Source organism: Oncorhynchus tshawytscha, linkage group LG10 (assembly GCF_018296145.1).
Source record: "Oncorhynchus tshawytscha isolate Ot180627B linkage group LG10, Otsh_v2.0, whole genome shotgun sequence".
NCBI classification, from domain to species: Eukaryota; Metazoa; Chordata; class Actinopteri; order Salmoniformes; family Salmonidae; genus Oncorhynchus; species Oncorhynchus tshawytscha.
The window spans coordinates 7,961,384-7,987,883 of record NC_056438.1 but is presented as its reverse complement, the minus strand read 5'-3'; the positions used below and the strand labels follow the sequence as shown (position 1 = coordinate 7,987,883).

The window sequence follows — 26,500 nt, the reverse complement described above, 5'->3', positions numbered from 1 at the left end:
ACACTGACCTGCTGCCCCCTCCTCTCTCTCCCTCACACTGACCTGCCTGCCCCCTCCTCTCTCTCTCCCTCACACTGACCTGTCTGCCCCCTCCTCTCTCTCTCCCTCACACTGACCTGCTGCCCCCTCCCTCTCTCCCCTCACACTGACCTGCCTGCCCCCTCCTCTCTCTCTCCTCACACTGACCTGCCTGCCCCTCCTCTCTCTCCCTCACACTGACCTGCCCCCTCCTCTCTCTCTCCCTCACACTGACCTGCCCCCCTCCTCTCTCTCTCCCTCACACTGACCTGCTCCCTCCTCTCTCTCCCCTCACACTGACCTGCCTACCCCCCTCCTGTCTCTCCCTCACACTGACCTGTGTGCCCCCTCCTCCTCTCTCCCTCACACTGACCTGTCTGCCCCCTCCTCTGTCTCCCTCACACTGACCTGCCTGCCCCTCCTCTCTCTCTCCCTCACACTGACCTGCCTTCTCCCTCCTCTCTCTCACACTGACCTGCCTGCCCCCTCCTCTCTCTCCCTCACACTGACCTGCCTGCCCCTCCTCTCTCTCCCTCACACTGACCTGTCTGCCCCCTCCTCTCTCTCCCTCACACTGACCTGTCTGCCCCCTCCTCTCTCTCCCTCACACTGACCTGTCTGCCCCCTCCTCTCTCTCTCCCTCACACTGACCTGCCCTGCCCCTCCTCTCTCTCTCCCTCACACTGACCTGCCTGCCCCCTCCTCTCTCTCTCCCTCACACTGACCTGCCTGCCCCCTCCTCTCTCTCCCTCACACTGACCTGCCTGCCCCTCCTCTCTCTCTCCCTCACACTGACCTGCCTGCCCCTCTCTCTCTCTCCCTCACACTGACCTGCCTGCCCCTCTGTCTCTCTCTCACTTATTCACTGACCTGATGATAGACCCTCTCTGAAGTTCTCCCTCACACTGACCTGCCTGCCCCCTCCTCTCTGCTGATCATACTGACCTGCCTGCCCCCTCTCTGTCTGTCACACTGACCTGCCTGCCCCCTCCTCTCTCTCTGATCACATGACCTGCCTGCCCGGTTCTCTCTCTCTGGTCACTGACCTGCCTGCCCCCTCTGATCTCTCCCCTCAGATGACCTGCCTGCCCCCTTCTGTCTCTCTGGTCACTGACCTGCCTGCCCCCTCCTCTCTCTCTCCCTCACACTGACCTGATAGACCCCCTCCTCTCTCTCTCCCTCACACTGACTGCCTCCTCTCTCTCCCTCACACTGACCTGCCTGCCCCCTCCTGATCTCTCTCCTCACACTGACCTGCTCCCTCCTCTCTCTCCCTCACACTGACCTGCCTACCCCCTCCTCTCTCTGATCACACTGACCTGCCTACCCCCTCCTGTCTCTCCCTCACACTGACCTGCCTATACCCTCCTGTCTCTCCCTCACACTGACCTGTCTGCCCCCTCCTCTCTCTCCCTCACACTGACCTGTGCCCCCTCCTCTCTCTCCCTCACACTGACCTGCCTGCCCCCTCTCTCTCTCCCTCACACTGACCTGCCTGCCCCCTCCTCTCTAGATAGACCTGTTCTCCCTTCTGTCTGACCTGCCTGCCCCCTCCTCCTGCCCTCATACTGATGATCCTCTCTCTACACTGACCGGTTCTGTCTGTCTGTCTCCCTCACACTGACCTGCCTTCTCCCTCCTCTCTCTGATCACACTGACCTGCCTGCCCCCTCCTCTCTCTCCCTCACGCTGGCCTGCCCCCTCCTCTCTCTCCCTCACACTGGCCTGCCTGCTCTTTCTCTTCGCTAATGATGCCAGTGTGTGGTTCAGTATTCGGTCTGTTGAGTGTAGAATATCTTAGCTTATTCATTGATGATAGACCCTGCTTTACTGAAGTTGCTAGACATTTTAAGCCAATAAATTGTGAAATACAGCTATTGATTGCTGATAGATAGACCTAGTGCACGGTCCTGTCTGTCTGGTGACTGACCTGCCTGTACTGATATAGACCTAGTACACGGTTCTGTCCGTCTGGTGGCTGACCTGCCTATACTGATAGATAGACCTAGTGCACGGTTCTGTCTGTCTGGTGACTGACCTGCCTATACTGATAGATAGACCTAGTGCACGGTTCTGTCTGGTGTCTGACCTGCCTATACTGATATAGACCTAGTGCACGGTTCTGTCTGTCTGGTGACTGACCTGCCTGTACTGATATAGACCTAGTGCACGGTTCTGTCTGTCTGGTGACTGACCTGCCTATACTGATAGATAGACCTAGTGCACGGTTCTGTCTGTCTGTCTGTCTGTCTGTCTGTCTGGTGTCTGACCTGCCTATACTGATAGATAGACCTAGTGCACGGTTCTGTCTGTCTGTCTGGTGTCTGACCTGCCTATACTGATAGATAGACCTAGTGTACGGTTCTGTCTGTCTGTCTCTGTCTGTCTGGTGACTGACCTGCCTATACTGATAGATAGACCTAGTGCACGGTTCTGTCTGTCTGTCTGTCTGTCTGGTGACTGACCTGCCTATACTGATAGATAGACCTAGTACACGGTCCTGTCTGTCTGGTGGCTGACCTGCCTGTACTGATATAGACCTAGTGCACGGTTCTGTCTGTCTGGTGACTGACCTGCCTGTACTGATAGATAGACCTAGTGCACGGTTCTGTCTGTCTGTCTCTGTCTGTCTGGTGACTGACCTGCCTATACTGATAGATAGACCTAGTACACGGTCCTGTCTGTCTGTCTGGCTGACCTGCCTGTACTGATATAGACCTAGTGCACGGTTCTGTCTGTCTGTCTGGTGACTGACCTGCCTGTACTGATATAGACCTAGTGCACGGTTCTGTCTTGTCTGGTGACTGACCTGCCTGTACTGATAGATAGACCTAGTGCACGGTTCTGTTTGTCTGGTGACTGACCTGCCTATACTGATAGATAGACCTAGTGCACGGTTCTGTCTGTCTGTCTGGTGTCTGACCTGCCTATACTGATAGATAGACCTAGTGCACGGTTCTGTCTGTCTGTCTCTGTCTGTCTGGTGTCTGACCTGCCTATACTGATAGATAGACCTAGTGTACGGTTCTGTCTGTCTGTCTGTCTGTCTGTCTGTCTGTCTGTCTGTCTGTCTGTCTGGTGGCTGACCTGCCTATACTGATAGATAGACCTAGTGCACGGTTCTGTCTGTCTGTCTGGTGTCTGACCTGCCTATACTGATAGATAGACCTAGTGCACGGTTCTGTCTGGTGTCTGACCTGCCTATACTGATAGATAGACCTAGTGCACGGTTCTGTCTGTCTGGTGTCTGACCTGCCTATACTGATAGATAGACCTAGTGTACGGTTCTGTCTGTCTGTCTGTCTGGTGACTGACCTGCCTATACTGATAGATAGACCTAGTGCACGGTTCTGTCTGTCTGGTGTCTGACCTGCCTATACTGATAGATAGACCTAGTGCACGGTTCTGTCTGTCTCTCTGTCTGGTGTCTGACCTGCCTATACTGATAGATAGACCTAGTACACGGTCCTGTCTGTCTGGTGGCTGACCTGCCTGTACTGATATAGACCTAGTGCACGGTTCTGTCTGTCTGGTGACTGACCTGCCTGTACTGATATAGACCTAGTGCACGGTTCTGTCTGTCTGGTGACTGACCTGCCTATACTGATAGATAGACCTAGTGCACGGATCTGTCTGGTGTCTGACCTGCCTGTACTGATATAGACCTAGTGCACGGTTCTGTCTGTCTGTCTGTCTGTGTCTGACCTGCCTGTACTGATAGATAGACCTAGTGCACGGTTCTGTCTGTCTGTCTGTCTGGTGTCTGACCTGCCTATACTGATAGATAGACCTAGTGCACGGTTCTGTCTGTCTGTCTGGTGTCTGACCTGCCTATACTGATAGATAGACCTAGTGTACGGTTCTGTCTGTCTGTCTCTGTCTGTCTGGTGACTGACCTGCCTATACTGATAGATAGACCTAGTGTACGGTTCTGTCTGTCTATCTGGTGGCTGACCTGCCTGTACTGATAGATAGACCTAGTGCATGGTTCTGTCTGTCTGTCTGGTGTCTGACCTGCCTATACTGATAGATAGACCTAGTGCACGGTTCTGTCTGTCTGTCTGGTGTCTGACCTGCCTCTACTGATAGATAGACCTAGTGCACGGTTCTGTCTGTCTGGTGTCTGACCTGCCTATACTGATAGATAGACCTAGTGTACGGTTCTGTCTGTCTGTCTGTCTGGTGACTGACCTGCCTATACTGATAGATAGACCTAGTGCACAGTCCTGTCTGTCTGGTGTCTGACCTGCCTATACTGATAGATAGACCTAGTGCACGGTTCTGTCTGTCTGGTGACTGACCTGCCTATACTGATAGATAGACCTAGTGCATGGTTCTGTCTGTCTGTCTGGTGTCTGACCTGCCTATACTGATAGATAGACCTAGTGCACGGTTCTGTCTGTCTGTCTGGTGGCTGACCTGCCTATACTGATAGATAGACCTAGTGCACGGTTCTGTCTGTCTGGTGACTGACCTGCCTATACTGATAGATAGACCTAGTGCACGGTTCTGTCTGTCTCTCTGTCTGGTGTCTGACCTGCCTATACTGATAGATAGACCTAGTGCACGGTTCTGTCTGTCTGGTGGCTGACCTGCCTATACTGATAGATAGACCTAGTGCACGGTTCTGTCTGTCTGGTGACTGACCTGCCTATACTGATAGATAGACCTAGTGCACGGTTCTGTCTGTCTGGTGGCTGACCTGCCTATACTGATAGATAGACCTAGTGCACGGTTCTGTCTGTCTGGTGTCTGACCTGCCTGTCCTGGGCCCCCTCCCCTCTCTCTCTGTCCTAGTCTCTGCTAGCTCGCTTTGATAAATGCAAGTGTTTGTGTTCTCGAAAGTAAGCAACTATTCCGTCTCCTCCAATCCCCAAAAATACTGAATCTTCGGAATCGACACCAGGAGTCGAGGATCAATTGTTTTGGAGTCCGTTCCACCGGTTCGTCAATGACGATTACAGTTGAATGAAAATGTCAGGAAAAAGTCAAGCTGACAGCAGCAAAGTCCTGTATGGTAAACTACTTTGAGAAGAGATACAGGGAAGTTGCATCCTACTGCAGCAGAGCTTGGTGGGGTTGCTGAGGAAAGCAAAGTCCTGTATGGTAATGAGAAGAGATACAGGGAAGTTGCATCCTACTGCTGCAGAGCTTGGTGGGGTTGCTTAGGAACGGTATGGCTTGTTGAAGTGCATGATGTCATAGTGTTTTACTGACAGCCATTGTTGCCGTTAAAGCTAGTTTTGGACCACCAGAGGGTGCCTTTGAGAAAGCTTTTGAAAGGACATGGAGCTGGAAGGCCGAAGAAGTCCTGTCCACTGTGTCTGTTTTAGTGTAACTTACTTATTGTCATAATGACTGATAATTACATAATGTACTTCAATATACAGGATCTCAATCGATTATTCATTCATTCAGTCAAGCATTTTAGTTATAAAACTAAATAACAAAGGGAGCCTTGAACACCTGTAAAAATGAATAAACCTCAACGTGTTGGCTAAAGGGATTGAATTCACAAATGCATTTGATTTGTTTTTAATATTGGCTGTACTAGAGACTTTTTAAACCTCTTTTTGTTAGAACAGACTATATGGGATTGATTATAATTTGTTTGTCAATTATTATTGTATTTGGTTTGCTGTTTATACTGAAACGTAGCTTAGTTAACTTCTCTAGGATAGGGGGCCTGCCTGCTACTCATCCCCAGAAGATAAGATATGCATATTATTAGTAGATTTGGATGGGAAATACTTTGAAGTTTCTAAAACTGTTTGAATCATGTCTGTGAGTATAACATAACTTATGTAGCAGGCGAAACCCTGAGGACAAACCATTCAGATTTTGTTTTTGAGGTCACTCTCTTTTCAATGAGGTTTCATTGGGAATCCAGATGGTCTAATGGACTTTCTTGCAGTTCCTATCGCTTCCACTGGATGTCACCAGTCTTTAGAAATTGGTTGAGGTTTTTCCTTTGTGTGATGAAGAAGTAGCCCTGTTCAAAACGAGGGTCACTTCATGTGTACTGTTTGATAGAGGCGCGTGAGCAGAAAGCGTCAGTTTGTTTTCTTCCTGTATTGAACACAGATCATCCCGTTGATTATTTACTTTATAAAATACCTAAAGTTGTATTACAAAAGTAGTTTGAAATGTTTTGGCAAAGTTTACAGGTAACTTTTGAGATATTTTGTAGTCACGTTGCGCAAGTTGGAACCGGTGTTTTTCTGGATCAAACGCGCCGAATAAATGGACATTTTGGATATATATCGACGGAATTAATCAAACAAAAGGACCATTTGTGATGTTTATGGGACATATTGGAGTGCCAACAGAAGAAGCTCGTCAAAGGTAAGGCATGATTTATATTTTTATTTCTGCGTTTTGTGTCACGCCTACAGGTGGGTCTGGAGATGGAGGTGTGAGCAGGTGGGTCTGGAGATGGAGGTGTGAGCAGGTGGGTCTGGAGATGGAGGTGTGAGCAGGTGGGTCTGGAGATGGAGGTGTGATGCAGGTGGGTCTGGAGATGGAGGTGTGAGCAGGTGGGTCTGGAGATGGAGGTGTGATGCAGGTGGGTCTGGAGATGGAGGTGTGATGCAGGAAAGGCACTCTCTCGGAATTGCGCATGAAAAAGCTCTGTGACACGTCAGGGTCCACTCATTCAGACTGGTCTTAACCCCTCATTTATAAGAATACAAGTCTGAAACAATTTCTAAAGACTGTTGACATCTAGTGGAAGGCATTGGAACTGCAAATGGAGTCCTAAGTCAATGGATACTGTAATGGCATTGAATAGAAAACTACAACCCCTCCCACCAAAAAATACTTCCTGAATGGATTTTTCTCAGGTTTTTGCCTGCCAAATCAGTTCTGTTATACTCACAGACACTATTGTAACCGTTTTGGAAACTTTAGAGTGTTTTCTATCCAAATCTACCAGTTATATGCATATCATATCTTCCGGGCCCGAGGAGCAAGCCTTTTAATTTGGGCATTCCTTTCATCCAAAATTCCGAATGCTGCCCCCTACCCTAGAGAGGTTAATTGAGGAACCACTGTATGCTTAGATATGCTGAAAAAAAAAATATATATATTTTTTTACAGATAATTAACGCCTCTAGATTGGAGGAAAAAGATCGGTTTTAGGTGTTTGGAAAAAGAGGAAGAGGGGGATGGAGAGAGTGAGAGAGAAGAAGAGGGTGATGGAAAGAGAGAGAGAAGAAGAGGGTGATGGAGAGAGCGAGAGGGAGAGAGAGGAAGAGGGATGAGAGAGAGGGATGGAGGGAAGAGAGGGATGGAGGAGAGAGGGATAGAGGGGGTGAAGAGAGAGGGATGGAGGGATGGGGGGTGGAGAGAGGGAGGGGGTGGAGGGATGGGGGTGGAGAGAGAGGGAGGTGGAGGGATGGGGGGGTAGAGCGGTATAGTATGCCCTTAATCATTGGCACCTCTCACAGATAGGCCTTGCAGTCAGCATTGCTGTGTGGGGAGGCAAGTTATCAGGGCTGTTGCAGATTGTCGACATAGTGCTGGCTGTCACGGGGTTGGAGCTAGAGAGAGAGAGAGAAGGACAGTTGTGCTGGCTTTCATGGGGTTGGAGCTAGAGAGAAAGAGAGAGAGAAGGACATAGTGCTGGCTGTCACGGGGTTGGAGCTAGAGAGAGAGAGAGAGAGAAGGACAGTAGTGCTGGCTGTTACGGGGTCGGAGCTAGAGAGAGAGAGAAGGACATAGTGCTGGCTGTCACATGGTTGGAGCTAGAGAGAGAGAGAGAAGGACAGTAGCGCTGGCTGTCACGGGGTTGGAGCTCGAGAGAGAAGGACATAGTGCTGGCTGTCACGGGGTTGGAGCTAGAGAGAGAGAGAGAAGGACATAGTGCTGGCTGTCACGGTTGGAGCTAGAGAGAAAGAGAGAGGACATAGTGCTGGCTGTCACGGGGTTGGAGCTAGAGAGAGAGAGAGAAGGACATAGTGCTGGCTGTCACGGGGTTGGAACTAGAGAGAAAGAGAGAGGACATAGTGCTGGCTGTCACGGGGTTGGAGCTAGAGAGAGAGAGAGAAGGACAGTAGCGCTGGCTGTCACGGGGTTGGAGCTATAGAGAGAGAGAGAGAAGGACATAGTGCTGGCTGTCACGGGGTTGGAGCTATAGAGAGAGAGAGAGGACATAGTGCTGGCTGTCACGGGGTTGGAGCTCGAGAGAGAAGGACATAGTGCTGGCTGTCACGGGGTTGGAGCTAGAGAGAGAGAGAGAAGGACATAGTGCTGGCTGTCACGGGGTTGGAACTAGAGAGAAAGAGAGAGGACATAGTGCTGGCTGTCACGGGGTTGGAGCTATAGAGAGAGAGAGAGAGACATAGTGCTGGCTGTCACGGGGTTGGAGCTATAGAGAGAGAGAGAGAGGACATAGTGCTGGCTGTCACGGGGTTGGAGCTAGAGAGAGAGAGAGAAGGACAGTAGCGCTGGCTGTCACGGGGTTGGAGCTAGAGAGAGAGAGAGAGAAGGACAGTAGCGCTGGCTGTCACGGGGTTGGAGCTAGAGAGAGAGAGAAGGACATAGTGCTGGCTGTCACGGGGTTGGAGCTAGAGAGAGAGAGAAGGACATAGTGCTGGCTGTCACGGGGTTGGAGCTAGAGAGAGAGAGAGAGAGAGAGGACAGTAGCGCTGGCTGTCACGGGGTTGGAGCTAGAGAGAGAGAAGGACAGTAGCGCTGGCTGTCACGGGGTTGGAGCTAGAGAAAGAGAGAGAGAAGGACAGTAGCGCTGGCTGTCACGGGGTTGGAGCTAGAGAGAGAGAAGGACAGTAGCGCTGGTTGTCACGGGGTTGGAGCTAGAGAGAGAGAGAGAAGGACAGTAGCGCTGGTTGTCACGGGGTTGGAGCTAGAGAGAGAGAGAGAAGGACAGTAGCGCTGGCTGGACATCTGGACTTGGTTCAAACTTATTTTCTTTCCAATACTTATTGAGCGTTTGATGTAGCCTGCCTGGAGTGCCTGGAAGGCAGGGAGACTAATTGATTGGTTCCCATTGCGAGTAATCGAGCGCAATTCAAGTATTTTTTAATTAAAAAAAAATACTTTTTTAAACTCAGGTCTGCCTGAAACAGATTCTCCAGGTCCTGCTGGCTGACATGCAACAGTGGGAGTTTGTGAATGAATCATCACAATACCAACACAACAAAAGCCTGCAGGGTGTTCCAGTTTGTCTGTCAACAGCTCAGCGAATGGAAGAGGGGTTCTCGAGATCCCGAGTATTTGTACTGTATATTTAAGGAGATCCCCCCCTTCCACCAAGGGGAAGAAGGAAGGCTCTAGTTCTTCAGGAGGCTGAAGAAATTCAGCTTGGCACCCTCACAAACGTTTACAGATGCACAATCGAGAGCATCCTGTCGGGCTGTATCACCGCCTGGTACGGCAACTGCTCCGCCCACAACCATAAGGCTCTCCAGAGTGTAGTGAGGTCTGCACAACACATCACCAGGGGGGCAAACGACCTGCCCTCCAGGACACCTACAGCACCCGATGTCACAGGAAGGCCAAAAACCACCCGAGCCACTGCCTGTTCACCCCGCTGTCATCCAGAAGGCGAGGTCAGTACAGGTGCATCAAAGCTGGGACCGAGAGACTGAAAAAACAGCTTCTATCTCAAGGCCATCAGACTGTTAAACAGCCATCACTAGGCTGCTTTGACCCGGTTACGTAACCCTGCACCTTAGAGGCTGCTGCCCCAAATACATAGACATGGAACACTGGTCACTTTAATAATGGAACACTGGTCACTTTAATAATGGAACACTGGCCACTTTAATAATGGAACACTGGTCACTATAATAATGGAACACTGGTCACTATAATAGTGGAACACTGGTCACTATAATAGTGGAACACTGGCCACTTTAATAATGGAACACTGGCCACTTTAATAATGGAACACTGGTCACTATAATAGTGGAACACTGGTCACTACTACGTTACTGTTACTGGGACGTTACTGTTACTGGACGTTACTGGTATGTGACCAATGACGTTACTGGACGTGACTTCCTACTGTTACTGGACGTTACTGGACGTTACTGTTACTGGACGTTATTGTTACTGGACGTTACTGGGCGTTACTGGGCGTTACTGTTACTGGGCGTTACTGTTACTGGACGTTACTGTTACTGGGACGTTACTGTTACTGGACGTTACTGTTACTGGACGGGCGTTACTGGATGTTACTTACTGGACGTTACTGTTACTGGGCGTTACTGTTACTGGGCGTTACTGTTACTGGATGTTACTGTTACTGGATGTTACTGTTACTGGACGTTACTGTTACTGGACGTTACTGTTACTGGGACGTTACTGTTACTGGATGTTACTGTTACTGTTACTGACGTTACTGTTACTGCGTTACTGTTACTGGGCGTTACTGGGCGTTACTGTTACTGGACGTTACTGTTACTGGACGTTACTGTTACTGGACCTTACTGGACGTTACCGTTACTGGACGTTACTGGACGTTACTGTTACTGGACGTTACTGTTACTGGATGTTCAAACAGTTTAAGCAACTTCAGAGTGTTTTCTATCCAAATATGCTAATTACATGCATATTCTAGCTTTAATGGCTGAGTAGCAGGAGGTTTACTCTAAACACCTTTTTCATCCAAGCTACCCAATACTGCCCCCCAGTCACCGAGAAGTTTAACCAACAGTGCAGTTCAAGAAGAAAATATTTACCAAATAAACTAAAGTAAAGAATTATTAAAAGTAATACAATACAATAAAATAACAATAACGAGGCTATAAACAGGGGGTACCGGTACCGTGTGCTGAGGCTAGTTGAGGTAAGGCTAAAGGCACTTCAGGCAGGTCTGCTTTTCTCCTGGCAGCATGAAAACATTATGTCTGTCCCGGCTATGACGTCTCTCTGCTAGGGGATAGTGGGTTTTATAACAAGCACTTAGAGAGAGAGAGAGTGTGTGTGTGTGTGTGTGTGTGTGTGTGTGTGCTAGTGCACTTGGCCCATGATGGATAGATAAGGTATTGAATTATCATATACAGTACTGAATTCAGCACACACACACTGCAGCCATGTGCTTTTAGGTCATTGTGTCTGTTTTTGCGGTAGGTACAAGATGGTCACGTCAGAGAGGACATGTCTTTATGATCAGAACTGTTGGCACGGTACATAATTTAACCTTAATCTGGGGTTAAGATGGTGGTTAGGATTAGGGCAGTTGGTTGGGGTCAGGTAAGGGGTACCAGCCAACTGTCCTAATCTTAACCCCTTACCTGACCCCTTACCTGACCCCAACCAACTGTCCTAATCTTAACCCCTTACCTGACCCCAACCAACTGTCCTAATCTTAACCCCTTACCTGACCCCAACCAACTGTCTTAATTTTAACCCCTTACCTGACCTCTTACCTGGCCCCTTACCTGGCCCCTTACCTGACCCCTTACCTGGGCAGAAATGGAGAGATTTTATTAGAGATTGTATTTACCATTGTCACGTCCTAGATGATGGAGGTCAAATGTACACCTTTTCCCAGAAACACCCACAACACAGGCCCCCGTACTGACCATATCCCCTGAAACACCCACAACACAGTCCCCCGTACTGACCATATTCCCAGAAACACCCACAACACAGTCCCCCGTAGTGACCATATTCCCAGAAACACCCACAACACAGTCCCCCGTAGTGACCATATTCCCAGAAACACCCACAACACAGTCCCCCGTAGTGACCATATTCCCAGAAACACCCACAACACAGTCCCCCGTAGTGACCATATTCCCAGAAACACCCACAACACAGTCCCCCGTAGTGACCATATCCCCAGAAACACCCACGACACAGTCCCCCGTAGTGACCATATTCCCTGAAACACCCACAACACAGTCCCCCGTAGTGACCATATCCCCAAGCATCTCCACGCAGTCAGACTTTTGATTTTGTGCCACCAGGGTCACAATAATAGGACAATAAATAAATGTATAATTTATTTTAAAACGCTGTTCCACCATGATAGGACAATAAATAAGATGTATAATTCATGATAAAAAGTTGTAAAAAATAAAATGATAAAAGTATATCCATCATCTGAACAACATTGAAAGCTCTCTCACACCCCCGTTCAGAGCAATACATTGGTTCTGGGATATGCAACCATTTCCTTTCTCACTCAACACCAACAAAAACACACACCACACCATCTACACATACTGTGCCTTCTGTTTACTGAGTTTTAAAAAAAAATCTTGACCACGTTGAATTAGTGCTTTTGTGTCCCAATTAGTTATATTTGAAGATATATAAGTAAAGCTATATTTGTTATTGTATTGTTACAATCCATAACCGGGCTAGAATTGTGTTTCATTATTTTCCTCATCTATAAGAACTTTGTCGTTTTTTAAAAATATCCATGGAGTAGTCGTTGTGTCTCTGAACAACTGGTTATCGATATATAGTTTATCGACGACGAGAGCTACTCGTTTCCCTTTTAATCTATTTTCCTTGAAAATTGGATACAGAATTTTACGCCGTTCTGCAACTTCCTTCGGGAACTGGTCATTCATGACAATTTTGTTCCCAGCAAGTCTTTTACCCAGGCTTTTAACCATTATCTTATCTTTAAATGAAGCAAATTTAGCAACGATTGGTCGTTCATACCTCTGCCCTCTCTGTACGAAGCGGTCTACACATTCGAGTTGGATTTTGTCGATAGCTTGGCGTGGGATCTGAAGCGCTGTAAAGGAGGAACTCTCTAACTACACACTCAGGATCGTCTCCTTCTTTCTCTTGGATACCTGTAGGTACCAGATTCTCTCTCATGGATCTAGTCTGTATGTCCAGTAAGGCTTCTCTCAGAACGGTGTTCTCCTTTGTAAGTTAATAAACTTCGGTTTCAATCTTATTGACTGTCCCTTTTAGCCTGTTTGTTTCCTTCTCCAGTGTCGCAGCTTTTTCATCACTCATCTCGAGGCCTTAAACTCTTTTATATCCTTACTGACTAATTCAAGTATACCCAGTTTGTCATTTATTGATTTTAACAGATCGGTTTCGACCTTTGGTGAACATATTAAATCGTCTGTGTCTGTAGAAGAGTCACGTTTCCGTTTTGAAATCGGTTCCCCTGTCTAACTCTCCGTCATGTTTGGGGCGTTGCTTGTTTTCGTAATATTTTTTGATAAATGTCTCGTTTTAAGATTTGTTTTTGTGTTGTTATCCAGATTGAAGGTTATCCCCCACCAGATTGTGTAGTGCTAATATTTAGTCTAACTTGTCGATGTTGAATATTATGTTTTTATCTTGAGGTGCTCCACATAACTACGTTCAGTCCACCATTACCTTTTGTCATTGTGTATTACTGGGGTACGCATGTCGTCGGGGGTTCCACAAATAATTCACTTAAATTATTATATATTTTTTTTAAATAACATTTTCCATACATTTGAGTGAGGGTTTTTTCGCCTGAGTTTTCGCCTGAGTTGCCTCGTTTCACTGCCAAAAATAAAAGGAAACCATCTAGAATTAAATTCAACTATCTAGTGTTCAGCGAAATAACAACACAATGTCAAATAATTAACATCCACTCACATTCACCGTTACTCATCCAATCACATTCACCGTTACTCATCCAATCACATTCACCGTTACTCATCCAATCACATTCACCGTTACTCATCCAATCACATTCACCGTTACTCATCCAATCACATTCACCGTTACTCATCCAATCACATTCACCGTTACTCATCCAATCACATTCACCGTTACTCATCCAATCACATTCACGTTACTCATCCAATCACATTCACGTTACTCATCCAATCACATTCACGTTACTCATCCAATCACATGAACCGTTACTCATCCAATCACATGAACCGTTACTCATCCAATCACATTCACCGTTACTCATCCAATCACATTCACCGTTACTCATCCAATCACATTCACCGTTACTCATCCAATCACATTCACCGTTACTCATCCAATCACATTCACCGTTACTCATCCAATCACATTCACCGTTACTCATCCAATCACATTCACCGTTACTCATCCAATCACATTCACCGTTACTCATCCGATCACATGAACCGTTACTCATCCGATCACATTCACCGTTACTCATCCAATCACATTAACCGTTAACATCCAATCACACCGTTACTCATCCAATCACATGAACTGTTACTCATCCAATCACACAGAAACCGTTACTCATCCAATCACATGAACTACAGGACTCATCCAATCACATTCACCGTTACTCATCCAGTCACATTCACCGTTACTCATCCAATCACATTAACTATTTACTCATCCAATCACATTCACCGTTACTCATCCAATCACATTAACTGTTACTCATCCAATCACATGAACCGTTACTCATCCAATCACACCGTTACTCATCCAATCACACCGTTGTAGAGAAGTGGCTCATCCAATCACATGAACAGTTACTCATCCAATCACATGAACCGTTACTCATCCAATCACATTCACCGTTACTCATCCAATCACATTAACAGACAAGTTACTCATCCAATCACATTCACCAAGTTACTCATCCGTAGATTCACAGGCAAGTTACTCATCCAATCACAAGCCCCGTACTCATCCAATCACACAGAAAGCCCCATACTATTGTAGAGGATCCAATCACATACTATTGTAACCTAGTTTGTACTCATCCAATCACACGAACCCCATACTCATCCAATCACATTCACCCTGTTACTCATCCAGTCACATTCACCAACACTGTTACTCATCCAATCACATTAACCGTTACTCATCCAATCACATTCACAGCTCCTGTTACTGGATTACAGGCCTGCATCCAATCACATTAACTGTTACTCATCCAATCACATGAACCGTTACTCATCCAATCACACCCTGTTACTCATCCAATCACACCGTTACTCATCCAATCACATGAACCGTTACTCATCCAATCACATGAACTCCTGGTATACTCATCCAATCACATTCACCTGTTACTATCCAATCACATTAACTGTTACTCATCCAATCACATTCACCGTTACTCATCCAATCACATTAACTCCTGTTACTCATCCAATCACATGAACCTTTACTCTCTCACAGGAAACCTTCACTCTTGCGCAGACATTTAGAAATGAAACATGACATTTTGAAAAATAAGCTACAGGAGTTTTTGGAGCGAGAATAAAGAGGCCTTTAATAATAGTAGTAAGACATGTATAAAACAACAGATACCATTAATAAGAAGGGGCTAGAAGCATCTTATATGGTGAGCTACCGAGTGGCTAGGACAGGCAAGCCTCATACTATTGTAGAGGAGTGGCTAGGACAGACAAGCCTCATACTATTGTAGAGGAGTGGCTAGGACAGACAAGCCTCATACTATTGTAGAGGAGTGGCTAGGACAGGCAAGCCCCATACTATTGTAGAGGACTGGCTAGGACAGACAAGCCCCATACTATTGTAGAGGAGTGGCTAGGACAGGCAAGCCCCATACTATTGTAGAGGACTGGCTAGGACAGACAAGCCCCATACTATTGTAGAGGACTGGCTAGGACAGACAAGCCCCATACTATTGTAGAGGACTGGCTAGGACAGACAAGCCCCATACTATTGTAGGGGACTTCATTCTTCCTGCTGCAGTGGATATGGCTGGGACAATGCTGGGGGAAAAGGCCCACAAATCTATACAGACAACGCCTTCATCAAACAACACTGTTTCACGACGCATCAGTGACATGGCAGGAGATGTTTTAAACAATTACAGCAAACAAGCCAGTGAATTGGCCTGGCACAGCTCCTGGTACATGTCTGTTACAGCTGGATGAGTCCACAGACCTGGCACAGCTCCTGGTATATGTCTGTTACAGCTGGATGAGTCAACAGACCTAGCACAGCTCCTGGTACATGTCTGTTACAGCTGGATGAGTCAACAGGCCTGGCACAGCTCCTGGTACATGCTCCTGGTACATGTCTGTTACAGCTGGATGAGTCAACAGGCCTGGCACAGCTCCTGGTACATGTCTGTTACAGCTGGATGAGTCAACAGACCTGGCACAGCTCCTGGTACATGTCTGTTACAGCTGGATGAGTCAACAGGCCTGGCACAGCTCCTGGTACATGTCTGTTACAGCTGGATGAGTCAACAGACCTGGCACAGCTCCTGGTACATGTCTGTTACAGCTGGATGAGTCAACAGGCCTGGCACAGCTCCTGGTACATGTCTGTTACAGCTGGATGAGTCAACAGACCTGGCACAGCTCCTGGTATATGTCTGTTACAGCTGGATGAGTCAACAGACCTGGCACAGCTCCTGGTACATGTCTGTTACAGCTGGATGAGTCAACAGGCCTGGCACAGCTCCTGGTATATGTCTGTTACAGCTGGATGAGTCAACAGACGTGGCACAGCTCCTGGTACATGTCTGTTACAGCTGGATGAGTCAACAGATGTGGAACAGCTCCTGGTATATGTCTGTTACAGCTGGATGAGTCAACAGATGTGGAACAGCTCCTGGTATATGTCTGTTACAGCTGGATGAGTCAACAGCTCCTGGTACCTGGATGAGTCAACAGGCCTGGCACAGCTCCTGGTATATGTCTGTTACAGCTGGATGAGTCAACAGGCCTGGCACAGCTCCTGGTATATGTCTGTTACAGCTGGATGAGTCAACAGGCCTGGCACAGCTCCTGGTACATGTCTGTTACAGCTGGATGAGTCAACAGGCCTGGCACAGCTCCTGGTACATGTCTGTTACAGCTGGATGAGTCAACAGGCCTGGCACAGCTCCTGGTACATGTCTGTTACAGCTGGATGAGTCAACAGACCTGGCACAGCTCCTGGCACAGCTCCTGGTACATGTCTGTTATGTCTGTTACAGCTGGATGAGTCAACAGGCCTGGCACAGCTCCTGGTACATGTCTGTTACAGCTGGATGAGTCAACAGACCTGGCACAGCTCCTGGTACATGTCTGTTACAGCTGGATGAGTCAACAGGCCTGGCACAGCTCCTGGTACATGTCTGGCTGGACAGCTCCTGGTACATGTCTGTTACAGCTGGATGAGTCAACAGACCTGGCACAGCTCCTGGTACATGTCTGTTACAGCTGGATGAGTCAACAGGCCTGGCACAGCTCCTGGTACATGTCTGTTACAGCTGGATGAGTCAACAGACGTGGCGGGCCTGGCACAGCTCCTGGTACATGTCTGTTACAGCTGGATGAGTCAACAGACGTGGCACAGCTCCTGGTACATGTCTGTTACAGCTGGATGAGTCAACAGGCCTGGCACAGCTCCTGGTACATGTCTGTTACAGCTGGATGAGTCAACAGACGTGGCGGGCCTGGCACAGCTCCTGGTACATGTCTGTTACAGCTGGATGAGTCAACAGACGTGGCACAGCTCCTGGTACATGTCTGTTACAGCTGGATGAGTCAACAGGCCTGGCACAGCTCCTGGTACATGTCTGTTACAGCTGGATGAGTCAACAGACGTGGCGGGCCTGGCACAGCTCCTGGTACATGTCTGTTACAGCTGGATGAGTCAACAGACGTGGCACAGCTCCTGGTACATGTCACAGCTCCTGGTACATGTCTGTTACAGCTGGATGAGTCAACAGACGTGGCGGGCCTGGCACAGCTCCTGGTACATGTCTGTTACAGCTGGATGAGTCAACAGACAGTGGCACAGCTCCTGGTACATGTCTGTTACAGCTGGATGAGTCAACAGACGTGGCGGGCCTGGCACAGCTCCTGGTACATGTCTGTTACAGCTGGATGAGTCAACAGACGTGGCACAGCTCCTGGTACATGTCTGTTACAGCTGGATGAGTCAACAGACGTGGCGGGCCTGGCACAGCTCCTGGTACATGTCTGTTACAGCTGGATGAGTCAACAGACCTGGCACAGCTCCTGGTACATGTCTGTTACAGCTGGATGAGTCAACAGACCTGGCACAGCTCCTGGTACATGTCTGTTACAGCTGGATGAGTCAACAGACCTGGCACAGCTCCTGGTATATGTCTGTTACAGCTGGATGAGTCAGACCTGGCACAGCTCCTGGTACATGTCTGTTACAGCTGGATGAGTCAACAGGCCTGGCACAGCTCCTGGTACATGTCTGTTACAGCTGGATGAGTCAACAGACGGATGAGTCAACAGACCTGGCACAGCTCCTGGCGGGCCTGGCACAGCTCCTGGTACATGTCTGTTACAGCTGGATGAGTCAACAGGCCTGGCACAGCTCCTGGTACATGTCTGTTACAGCTGGATGAGTCAACAGACCTGGCACAGCTCCTGGTACATGTCTGTTACAGCTGGATGAGTCAACAGACGTGGCACAGCTCCTGGTACATGTCTGTTACAGCTGGATGAGTCAACAGACGTGGCGCTCCTGGCCTGGCACAGCTCCTGGTACATGTCTGTTACAGCTGGATGAGTCAACAGGCCTGGCACAGCTCCTGGTATATGTCTGTTACAGCTGGATGAGTCAACAGGCCTGGCACAGCTCCTGGTACATGTCTGTTACAGCTGGATGAGTCAACAGACGTGGCACAGCTCCTGGTACATGTCTGTTACAGCTGGATGAGTCAACAGACGTGGCACAGCTCCTGGTACATGTCTGTTACAGCTGGATGAGTCAACAGACGTGGCACAGCTCCTGGTACATGTCTGTTACAGCTGGATGAGTCAACAGACGTGGCACAGCTCCTGGTACATGTCTGTTACAGCTGGATGAGTCAACAGACGTGGCACAGCTCCTGGTACATGTCTGTTACAGCTGGATGAGTCAACAGACGTGGCACAGCTCCTGGTACATGTCTGTTACAGCTGGATGAGTCAACAGGCCTGGCACAGCTCCTGGTACATGTCTGTTACAGCTGGATGAGTCAACAGACCTGGCACAGCTCCTGGTACATGTCTGTTACAGCTGGATGAGTCAACAGACGTGGCGCTCCTGGTCTGTTACAGCTGGCACAGCTCCTGGTACATGTCTGTTACAGCTGGATGAGTCAACAGACCTGGCACAGCTCCTGGTACATGTCTGTTACAGCTGGATGAGTCAACAGACGTCCTGGCGGGCCTGGCACAGCTCCTGGTACATGTCTGTTACAGCTGGATGAGTCAACAGACGTGGCGGGCCTGGCACAGCTCCTGGTACATGTCTGTTACAGCTGGATGAGTCAACAGGCCTGGCACAGCTCCTGGTACATGTCTGTTACAGCTGGATGAGTCAACAGGCCTGGCACAGCTCCTGGTACATGTCTGTTACAGCTGGATGAGTCAACAGACGTGGTGGGCCTGGCACAGCTCCTGGTACATGTCTGTTACAGCTGGATGAGTCAACAGACGTGGCGGGCCTGGCACAGCTCCTGGTACATGTCTGTTACAGCTGGATGAGTCCACAGAGCGTGGCGGGCCTGGCACAGCTCCTGGTACATGTCTGTTACAGCTGGATGAGTCAACAGACGTGGCGGGCCTGGCACAGCTCCTGGTACATGTCTGTTACAGCTGGATGAGTCAACAGACCTGGCACAGCTCCTGGCAGGCCTGGCACAGCTCCTGGTACATGTCTGTTACAGCTGGATGAGTCAACAGACGTGGCGGGCCTGGCACAGCTCCTGGTACATGTCTGTTAAAGCTGGATGAGTCAACAGACGTGGCGGGCCTGGCACAGCTCCTGGTACATGTCTGTTACAGCTGGATGAGTCAACAGGCCTGGCACAGCTCCTGGTACATGTCTGTTACAGCTGAATGAGTCAACAGACGTGGCGGGCCTGGCACAGCTCCTGGTATATGTCTGTTAAAGCTGGATGAGTCAACAGACGTGGCGGGCCTGGCACAGCTCCTGGTATATGTCTGTTAAAGCTGGATGAGTCAACAGGCCTGGCACAGCTCCTGGTACATGTCTGTTACAGCTGGATGAGTCAACAGACGTGGCGGGCCTGGCACAGCTCCTGGTATATGTCTGTTAAAGCTGGATGAGTCAACAGACGTGGCGGGCCTGGCACAGCTCCTGGTATATGTCTGTTACGTTTATGGGAGAGTCAATTAAGGAAAACATACTCTTCTGCAAACCAGGACAACAGGATAACAGGAGAGGATATTTTTAATGTACTGGACAGCTTTGTGACATCAAATGGACTTTGGTGGTCAAGATGTGTTGGTATCTGTACTGATGTTGTAAAAGCCATGACAGGGAGACATAGTGGAGTGGTAACGCGCGTGCAAGCAGTTTCTCCCGACGCCACTTGGGTACACTGCAGCATCCACCGAGAGGCTCTTGGGTACAATGCAGCATCCACCGAGAGGCTCTTGGGTACACTGCAGCATCCACCGAGAGGCTCTTATCTGTACAGTTTACAGTATTCCTCTCCTCTACCAAACCTATGGGTATCTATACAGTTTACAGTATTCCTCTACTAAACCTATGGGTATCTATACAGTTTACAGTATTCCTCTCCTCTACTAAACCTATGGGTATCTATACAGTTTACAGTATTCCTCTACTAAACCTATGGGTATCTTTACAGTATTCCTCTCCTCTACCAAACCTATGGGTATCTATACAGTTTACAGTATTCCTCTACTAAACCTATGGGTATCTATACAGTTTACAGTATTCCTCTCCTCTACTAAACCTATGGGTATCTATACAGTTTACAGTATTCCTCTCCTCTACTAAACCTATGGGTATCTATACAGTTTACAGTATTCCTCTACTAAACCTCTGGGTATCTATACAGTTTACAGTATTCCTCTAATAAACCTATGGGTATCTGTACAGTTTACAGTATTTCCGGTATTCCCAGACTGACAGGAATATGGGAAAGATGTCCATACCTTGGATTGTAAGATTGTTATGCTGGTTACCATTCAGTTCAGGTCCATCTTCTGGTACCTCAATATCTGTGGTCAGCATCCACCGAGAGGCTCTTGCTGCCAAAGGAATGCCTGACAGGTTGAAAGACGTTTTGGACACTACAGTGAAAATGGTTAACTTTGTTAAAGCAAGGCCCCTGAACTCTTGTGTATTTCCTACACTATGTCATGATATGGGCAGCGACCATGTAACACTTTTACAGCATACAGAGGTGTGCTGGTTGTCAAGGGGCAAAGTATTGACACGTTTTTTTGAATTGAGAGATGAGCTTAACATTTCTTTACTGACCATAATTTTCACTTGTCTGACCGCTTGCATGATGACGAGTTTCTCACACGACTGGCCTGATGCTGGGTGATGCTTTTTCTCGCCTGAATGATCTGAATCTAGGATTACAGGGCGTCTCTACAACTATATTCAACTTGCGGGACAAAATTCAGGCTGTAATTAAGAAGTTGGAGTTCTTCTCTGTCTGCATTAACAAGGACAACACACAGGTCTTTCCATCATTGTATGATTTATTGTGTGCAAATGAACTCAAGTTTTAAGGACAATGTCAAATGTGATACAGGGAAGCACCTGAGTGAGTTGGGTGAGCAATTACACAGGTACTTTCCCAAAATGGACGACACAAACAACTGGATTCGTTATCCCTTTCATGCCCTGCCTCCAGTCCACTTACCGATCTGAACAAGAGAGCCTCATCGAAATTGCAACAAGCGGTTCTGTGAAAATTGAATTTAATCAGAAAGCACTGACAGATTTCTGGATAGGGCTGCGCTCAGAGTATCCTGCCTTGGCAAATCGCACTGTTAAGACACTGATTCCCTTTGCAACCACGTACCTATGTGTGAGTGGATTCTCAGCCCTCACTCAGCCCTCACTAGCATGAAAACTAAATACAGGCACAGAAAAAGTGTGTGGGAAATGATTTAAGACTGAGACTCTCTCCAGTACAACCCAACATTGCAGAGTTATGTGCATCATTTTAAACACACCCTTCTCATAAACCTGTGGTGAGTTATTCACAACTTTTGATGAACAAATAAAGTTTTCTATGTAAGATGGTTAAATAAAGAGCAAAATTATTGATTATTATTATATTATTATTTATGCCCTGATCATATAATAGCTCTTTGTCACTTCCCATGAGCCGGGTTGTGACAAAAACTGACACTGATTCTTCTGTTTAATAAATGTATCGTATAGTGTGTGTGTGTGGCAGGCTTACAATGCTTCAAACAAAATTTGAGAGTGCGCTGACCCTGGTGCTAGATGGGGTACAGCTGGAGGTTGAATGTTTGAAGGGGTACAGGACTATAACAAGTTTGGGAACCACTGGTGTATTACACCATTATCGTTGTATATTACACCCTTACTGTTGTGTGTCGCAACATTATCGTTGTTGTATCACAGCATTATCATTGTGTATTACAGAATTCATGTTGTGTGTTCCCCATTCGTATGTATTACACCATTATCGTTGTGTTTTACACCATTATCGTTGTTTATTACACCATTATCGCTGTGTACTACACCATTATCACTGTTTAGGGTCCCATTATCATTGTGTTTTACACCATTATCACTGTGTACTACACCATTGTCGTTGTGTATTGCGCCATTATTGCTGTGTATTACACCATTATCGCTGTGTGTTACACCATTATCGTTGTGTATTATACCATTATCGCTGTGTATTACACCATTATCGCTGTGTGTTACACCATTATCACTGTGTACTACACCATTATCGTTGTATTGCACCATTATCGTTGTGTATTACACCATTATCGTTGTGTATTACACCATTATCATTGTGTATTACACCATTATTGTTGTGTATTGCAGCTTCTCTGTCCCGCCTTCTTCCTTCCTCTCTCCCTCCAATAGCAACAGTGCCTGGTCATAACTTTCCTCAATATGAACTCTCTCTCTCTTCTCCCTCCCTTCCTCGTCTGTCTGTCTCTGTCTCTCCTCTGTCTGTCTGTCTGTCCTCTGTTTCTGTCTGTCTGTCCTCTGTTTCTGTCTGTCCTCTGTTTCTGTCTGTCTGTCTGTCCTCTGTTTCTGTCTGTCTGTCTGTCCTCTGTTTCTGTCTGTCTGTCTTCTGTTTCTGTCTGTCTGTCTTCTGTTTCTGTCTGTCTGTCTGTCCTCTGTTTCTGTCTGTCTGTCCTCTGTTTCTGTCTGTCTGTCTTCTGTTTCTGTCTGTCTGTCTTCTGTTTCTGTCTGTCTGTCTTCTGTTTCTGTCTGTCTGTCTTCCTCTGTTTCTGTCTGTCTGTCTGTCCTCTGTTTCTGTCTGTCTGTCTGTCTGTCTGTCTGTCCTCTGTTTCTGTCTGTCTGTCTGTCCTCTGTTTCTGTCTGTCTGTCCTTTGTTTTTGTCTGTCTGTCTGTCCTAATAGCAGCGTCCCCTGCAGCAGTCCCTGGCTGCCTCTCTGTGTCGTGAGTCTTACTGGAAGTGCCTCCTCCTCACTGTCCTCATGTACGGGTGTTTCACCTCACTGGGCTGGTGTGTCGTCTGCCGTGTCCCAGCTCTGGGCTCCGGGGAGTATGTTGTTGTCTCGGCTCCGTCCGCCACCACCTTCCCTGACTTACCTCAGCTGCACCTCCAGCTCGACAGGTTAGTTAGTGTGTGTGTCACGTTGGCCTTAAACCTCTCCCACTACCCTAAAAAGACTTTTATACAGCTGAAGATACTTTACCTTGTGGGTTTTCTATGTTAATCTATTCTTCTCGTTTGTTTGATAGCTTTTATTGTTCTTTCTACTGCTGTCAGAAAATGTTGATGGCATTTTACATACACTTTAAATAAAGTTAAATGCACTTTAAATAATGTTAAATGCACTTTAAATTAACTTTAAATAAAGTTAAATGCACTTTAAATAATGTTAAATGAAGTTTAAATAAAGTTAAATGCACAGTGTGATTGTGTTTATCTCCAGCCAGCCCGTGTTCCAGTGGCTATCTGTACATCCCTAACACAAGTGTTTAAATAAAGTTTGACTATGTTTGTATGAACATGACCTTTCTCTCTCTTCTCTTCCTTTCTCCGCCCTCCCCCCTCCTCTCTCTCTCTCCCTCCCCTCCTCTCTCTCTCTCCCTCCCTCCCCCTCCTCTCTCTCTCTCTCCCTCCTTTCCCTCCCCCCCCTCACCCCCTCCTCTCTCTTTCTCCCTCCCTCCCTCCTCCTCTTTCTCCCTCCCCCTCATCTCTCTTTCTCCCTCCCCCTCATCTCTCTTTCTCCCTCCCCCTTCTCTCTCTCTTTCTCCCTCCCCTCATCTCTCTTTCTCCCTCCCCCTTCTCTCTCTCTTTCTCCCTCCCCCTCATCTCTCTTTCTCCCTCCCCTTCTCTCTCTCTTTCTCCCTCCCCCTCATCTCTCTCTCTCTCCCCCCCTCCTCTCCCTCTCCCTCCCCCCTCTTCTCTCTCTCCCTCCCCCTCCTCTCTCTCTCTCCCCCCTCCTCTCTCTCCCTTCCCCTCCCCTCATCTCTCTCTCCCTCCTCTCTCTCTCTCTCCCCTCCTCTCTCTCTCTCCCTCCCCCTCCTCTCTCTCTCTCTCTCCCCCCCCTCCTCTCTCTCTCTCCCTCCCCCTCCCTCTCTCTCCCTCCCCCTCCTCTCTCTCTCTCTCTCCCTCCCCCTCCTCTCACTCTCTCTCTCTCCCTCCCCCTCCTCTCTCTCTCTCTCCTCCCTCCCCCCCTCCTCTCACTCTCTCTCCCTCCTCTCTCTCTCTCTCCCTCTCTCCCTCTCTCTCTCTCTCTCCCCCCCTCCTCTCTCTCTCCCTCCCCTCCTCTTCTCTCTCCCTCCCCCTCTTCTCTCTCTCCCTCCCCCTCTTCTCTCTCTCCTCTCCCCCTCTTCTCTCTCTCTCTCCCCCTCTTCTCTCTCTCTCTCCCCCCTCTTCTCTCTCTCTCTCCCCCTCTTCTCTCTCTCCCCCTCTTCTCTCTCTCTCCCCCTCTTCTCTCTCTCTCTCCCTCCCCTCTTCTCTCTCTCTCTCTCTCTCCCTCCCTCCCCCTCCTCTCTCTATCTCTCCCTCCCCCCTCCTCTAACAGCCCATGTTCCAGTGGGTATGTGTATATCCCTCTAGCCTTCCTAGCTATGCTGTACGTGGTGTATCTGGTGGAATGCTGGCACTGTTACTCCAAGACCGCCATTTTGGCTCACGCAGAGACGGCAGAGGTATGCTACTGACTTTTGTTTTGGTTGGGACTCTTATTGTGAGTCCTTCTATGTCGTTATCCTCCTATCTGACGTTATCCTCCTGTCGTTATCCTTCCATCTGTCGTTATCCTCCTGTCTGTCGTTATCCTCCTGTCTGTCGTTATCCTCCTGTCTGTCGTTATCCTCCTATCTGTCGTTATCCTCCTATCTGTCGTTATCCTCCTATCTGTCGTTATCCTCCTATCTGTCGTTATCCTCCTATCTGTCGTTATCCTCCTCTCTGTCGTTATCCTTCCGTCTGTCGTTATCCTCCCGTCTGTCGTTATCCTCCCGTCTGTCGTTATCCTCCCGTCTGTCGTTATCCTCCCGTCTGTCGTTATCCTCCCGTCTGACGTTATCCCGTCTGACGTTATCCCGTCTGACGTTATCCCGTCTGACGTTATCCCGTCTGACGTCATCCCGTCTGACGTTATCCCATCTGACGTTATCCCGTCTGACGTTATCCTATCTGACGTTATCCTATCCAACGTTATTTTGGGGGGAATTTAATTGATTTTGGTGAAGAGAACAATGGATGTTTAAATGAGTGAGTTGGGTAGACTTTGATATATAGTGTGTGTGTGTGTGTGTGTGTGTGTGTGTGTGTTTCTCCAGGTGTATGAGCGTGTCACAAGGCTCCAGCAGGCCACTCCCTGTATCTGGTGGAAGGCCATCAGTTACCACTACGTCAGACGGACCAGACAGGTGACCAGGTATCGCAACGGAGACGCTTATACCACTACACAGGTGAGCATGAAGAAAGAAGGAGAGGAACACCTGGAGGCTTGAGGTAGGGCCCTAAAAGTCCAGGGCAAAATGCTCTGACGATATTGCCCCTTTATTCAGTTGCGATTTCAGCTTCAAATGTTTAAATTGCACTATGCAGAAATCAATCATTTCCTGGTTGCTAAAACTCTCAATAGTTCAGCCTAATTTCAGTTTATGTGACAAAACAAGCTAGTACAGTGTAGAGAATCATTGCACCATTTAAACCACTGTGAAATATATTTTCCAGAGCCTCTGAGAGGTGCAGTGGTCTAAGGCACTGCATCACAGTGCTAGCTGTGACACTTGAAAACCTGGTTAGAGTCCAGGCTCTGTCATTGCTGGCTGCGACCGGGAGACCCATGGGGCGGCGTGCAATTGGCCCAGTGTCGTCTGGGTTAGTGGAGGGGTTTGGCCGGCAGGGATGTTCCTGTCCCATCGCGCACTAGCGACTCCTGTGGCGGGCCGGGCGCACTGCACGCTGACCAGGTCGCCAGGTGTACGGTGTTTCCTCCGACACATTGGTGCGGCTGGCTTCCGGGTTAAGCGAGCGTTGTGTCAAGAAGCAGTACGGCTTGGCTTGGTTGGGTCGTGTTTCGGAAGACGCCTCTCCCAAGTCCGTACTGGAGTTGCAGCAATGAGACAAGACTGTAACTAC

General features: G+C 48.2%; 2 protein-coding genes across 2 annotated transcripts in view; one reads left to right on the top strand and one right to left on the bottom strand.

Moving 5' to 3' along the window:
• The window catches only part of LOC112259691 (gastrula zinc finger protein XlCGF57.1), a 1,127,091-nt gene that overhangs the window by 471,218 nt on the left and 629,373 nt on the right, over nt 1-26,500 (bottom strand). The gene's annotated exons all lie outside the window — the stretch shown is intronic.
• LOC121847549 (transmembrane protein 151B-like) overlaps nt 1-26,500 on the top strand; it is an 83,382-nt gene that overhangs the window by 24,622 nt on the left and 32,260 nt on the right. The window contains exons 2-4 of the mRNA XM_042329290.1: nt 23,292-23,509; nt 24,930-25,056; nt 25,693-25,824. Coding sequence (XP_042185224.1) covers nt 23,292-23,509; nt 24,930-25,056; nt 25,693-25,824 — 477 coding nt within the window. The remainder of the gene's footprint in view (nt 1-23,291; nt 23,510-24,929; nt 25,057-25,692; nt 25,825-26,500) is intronic.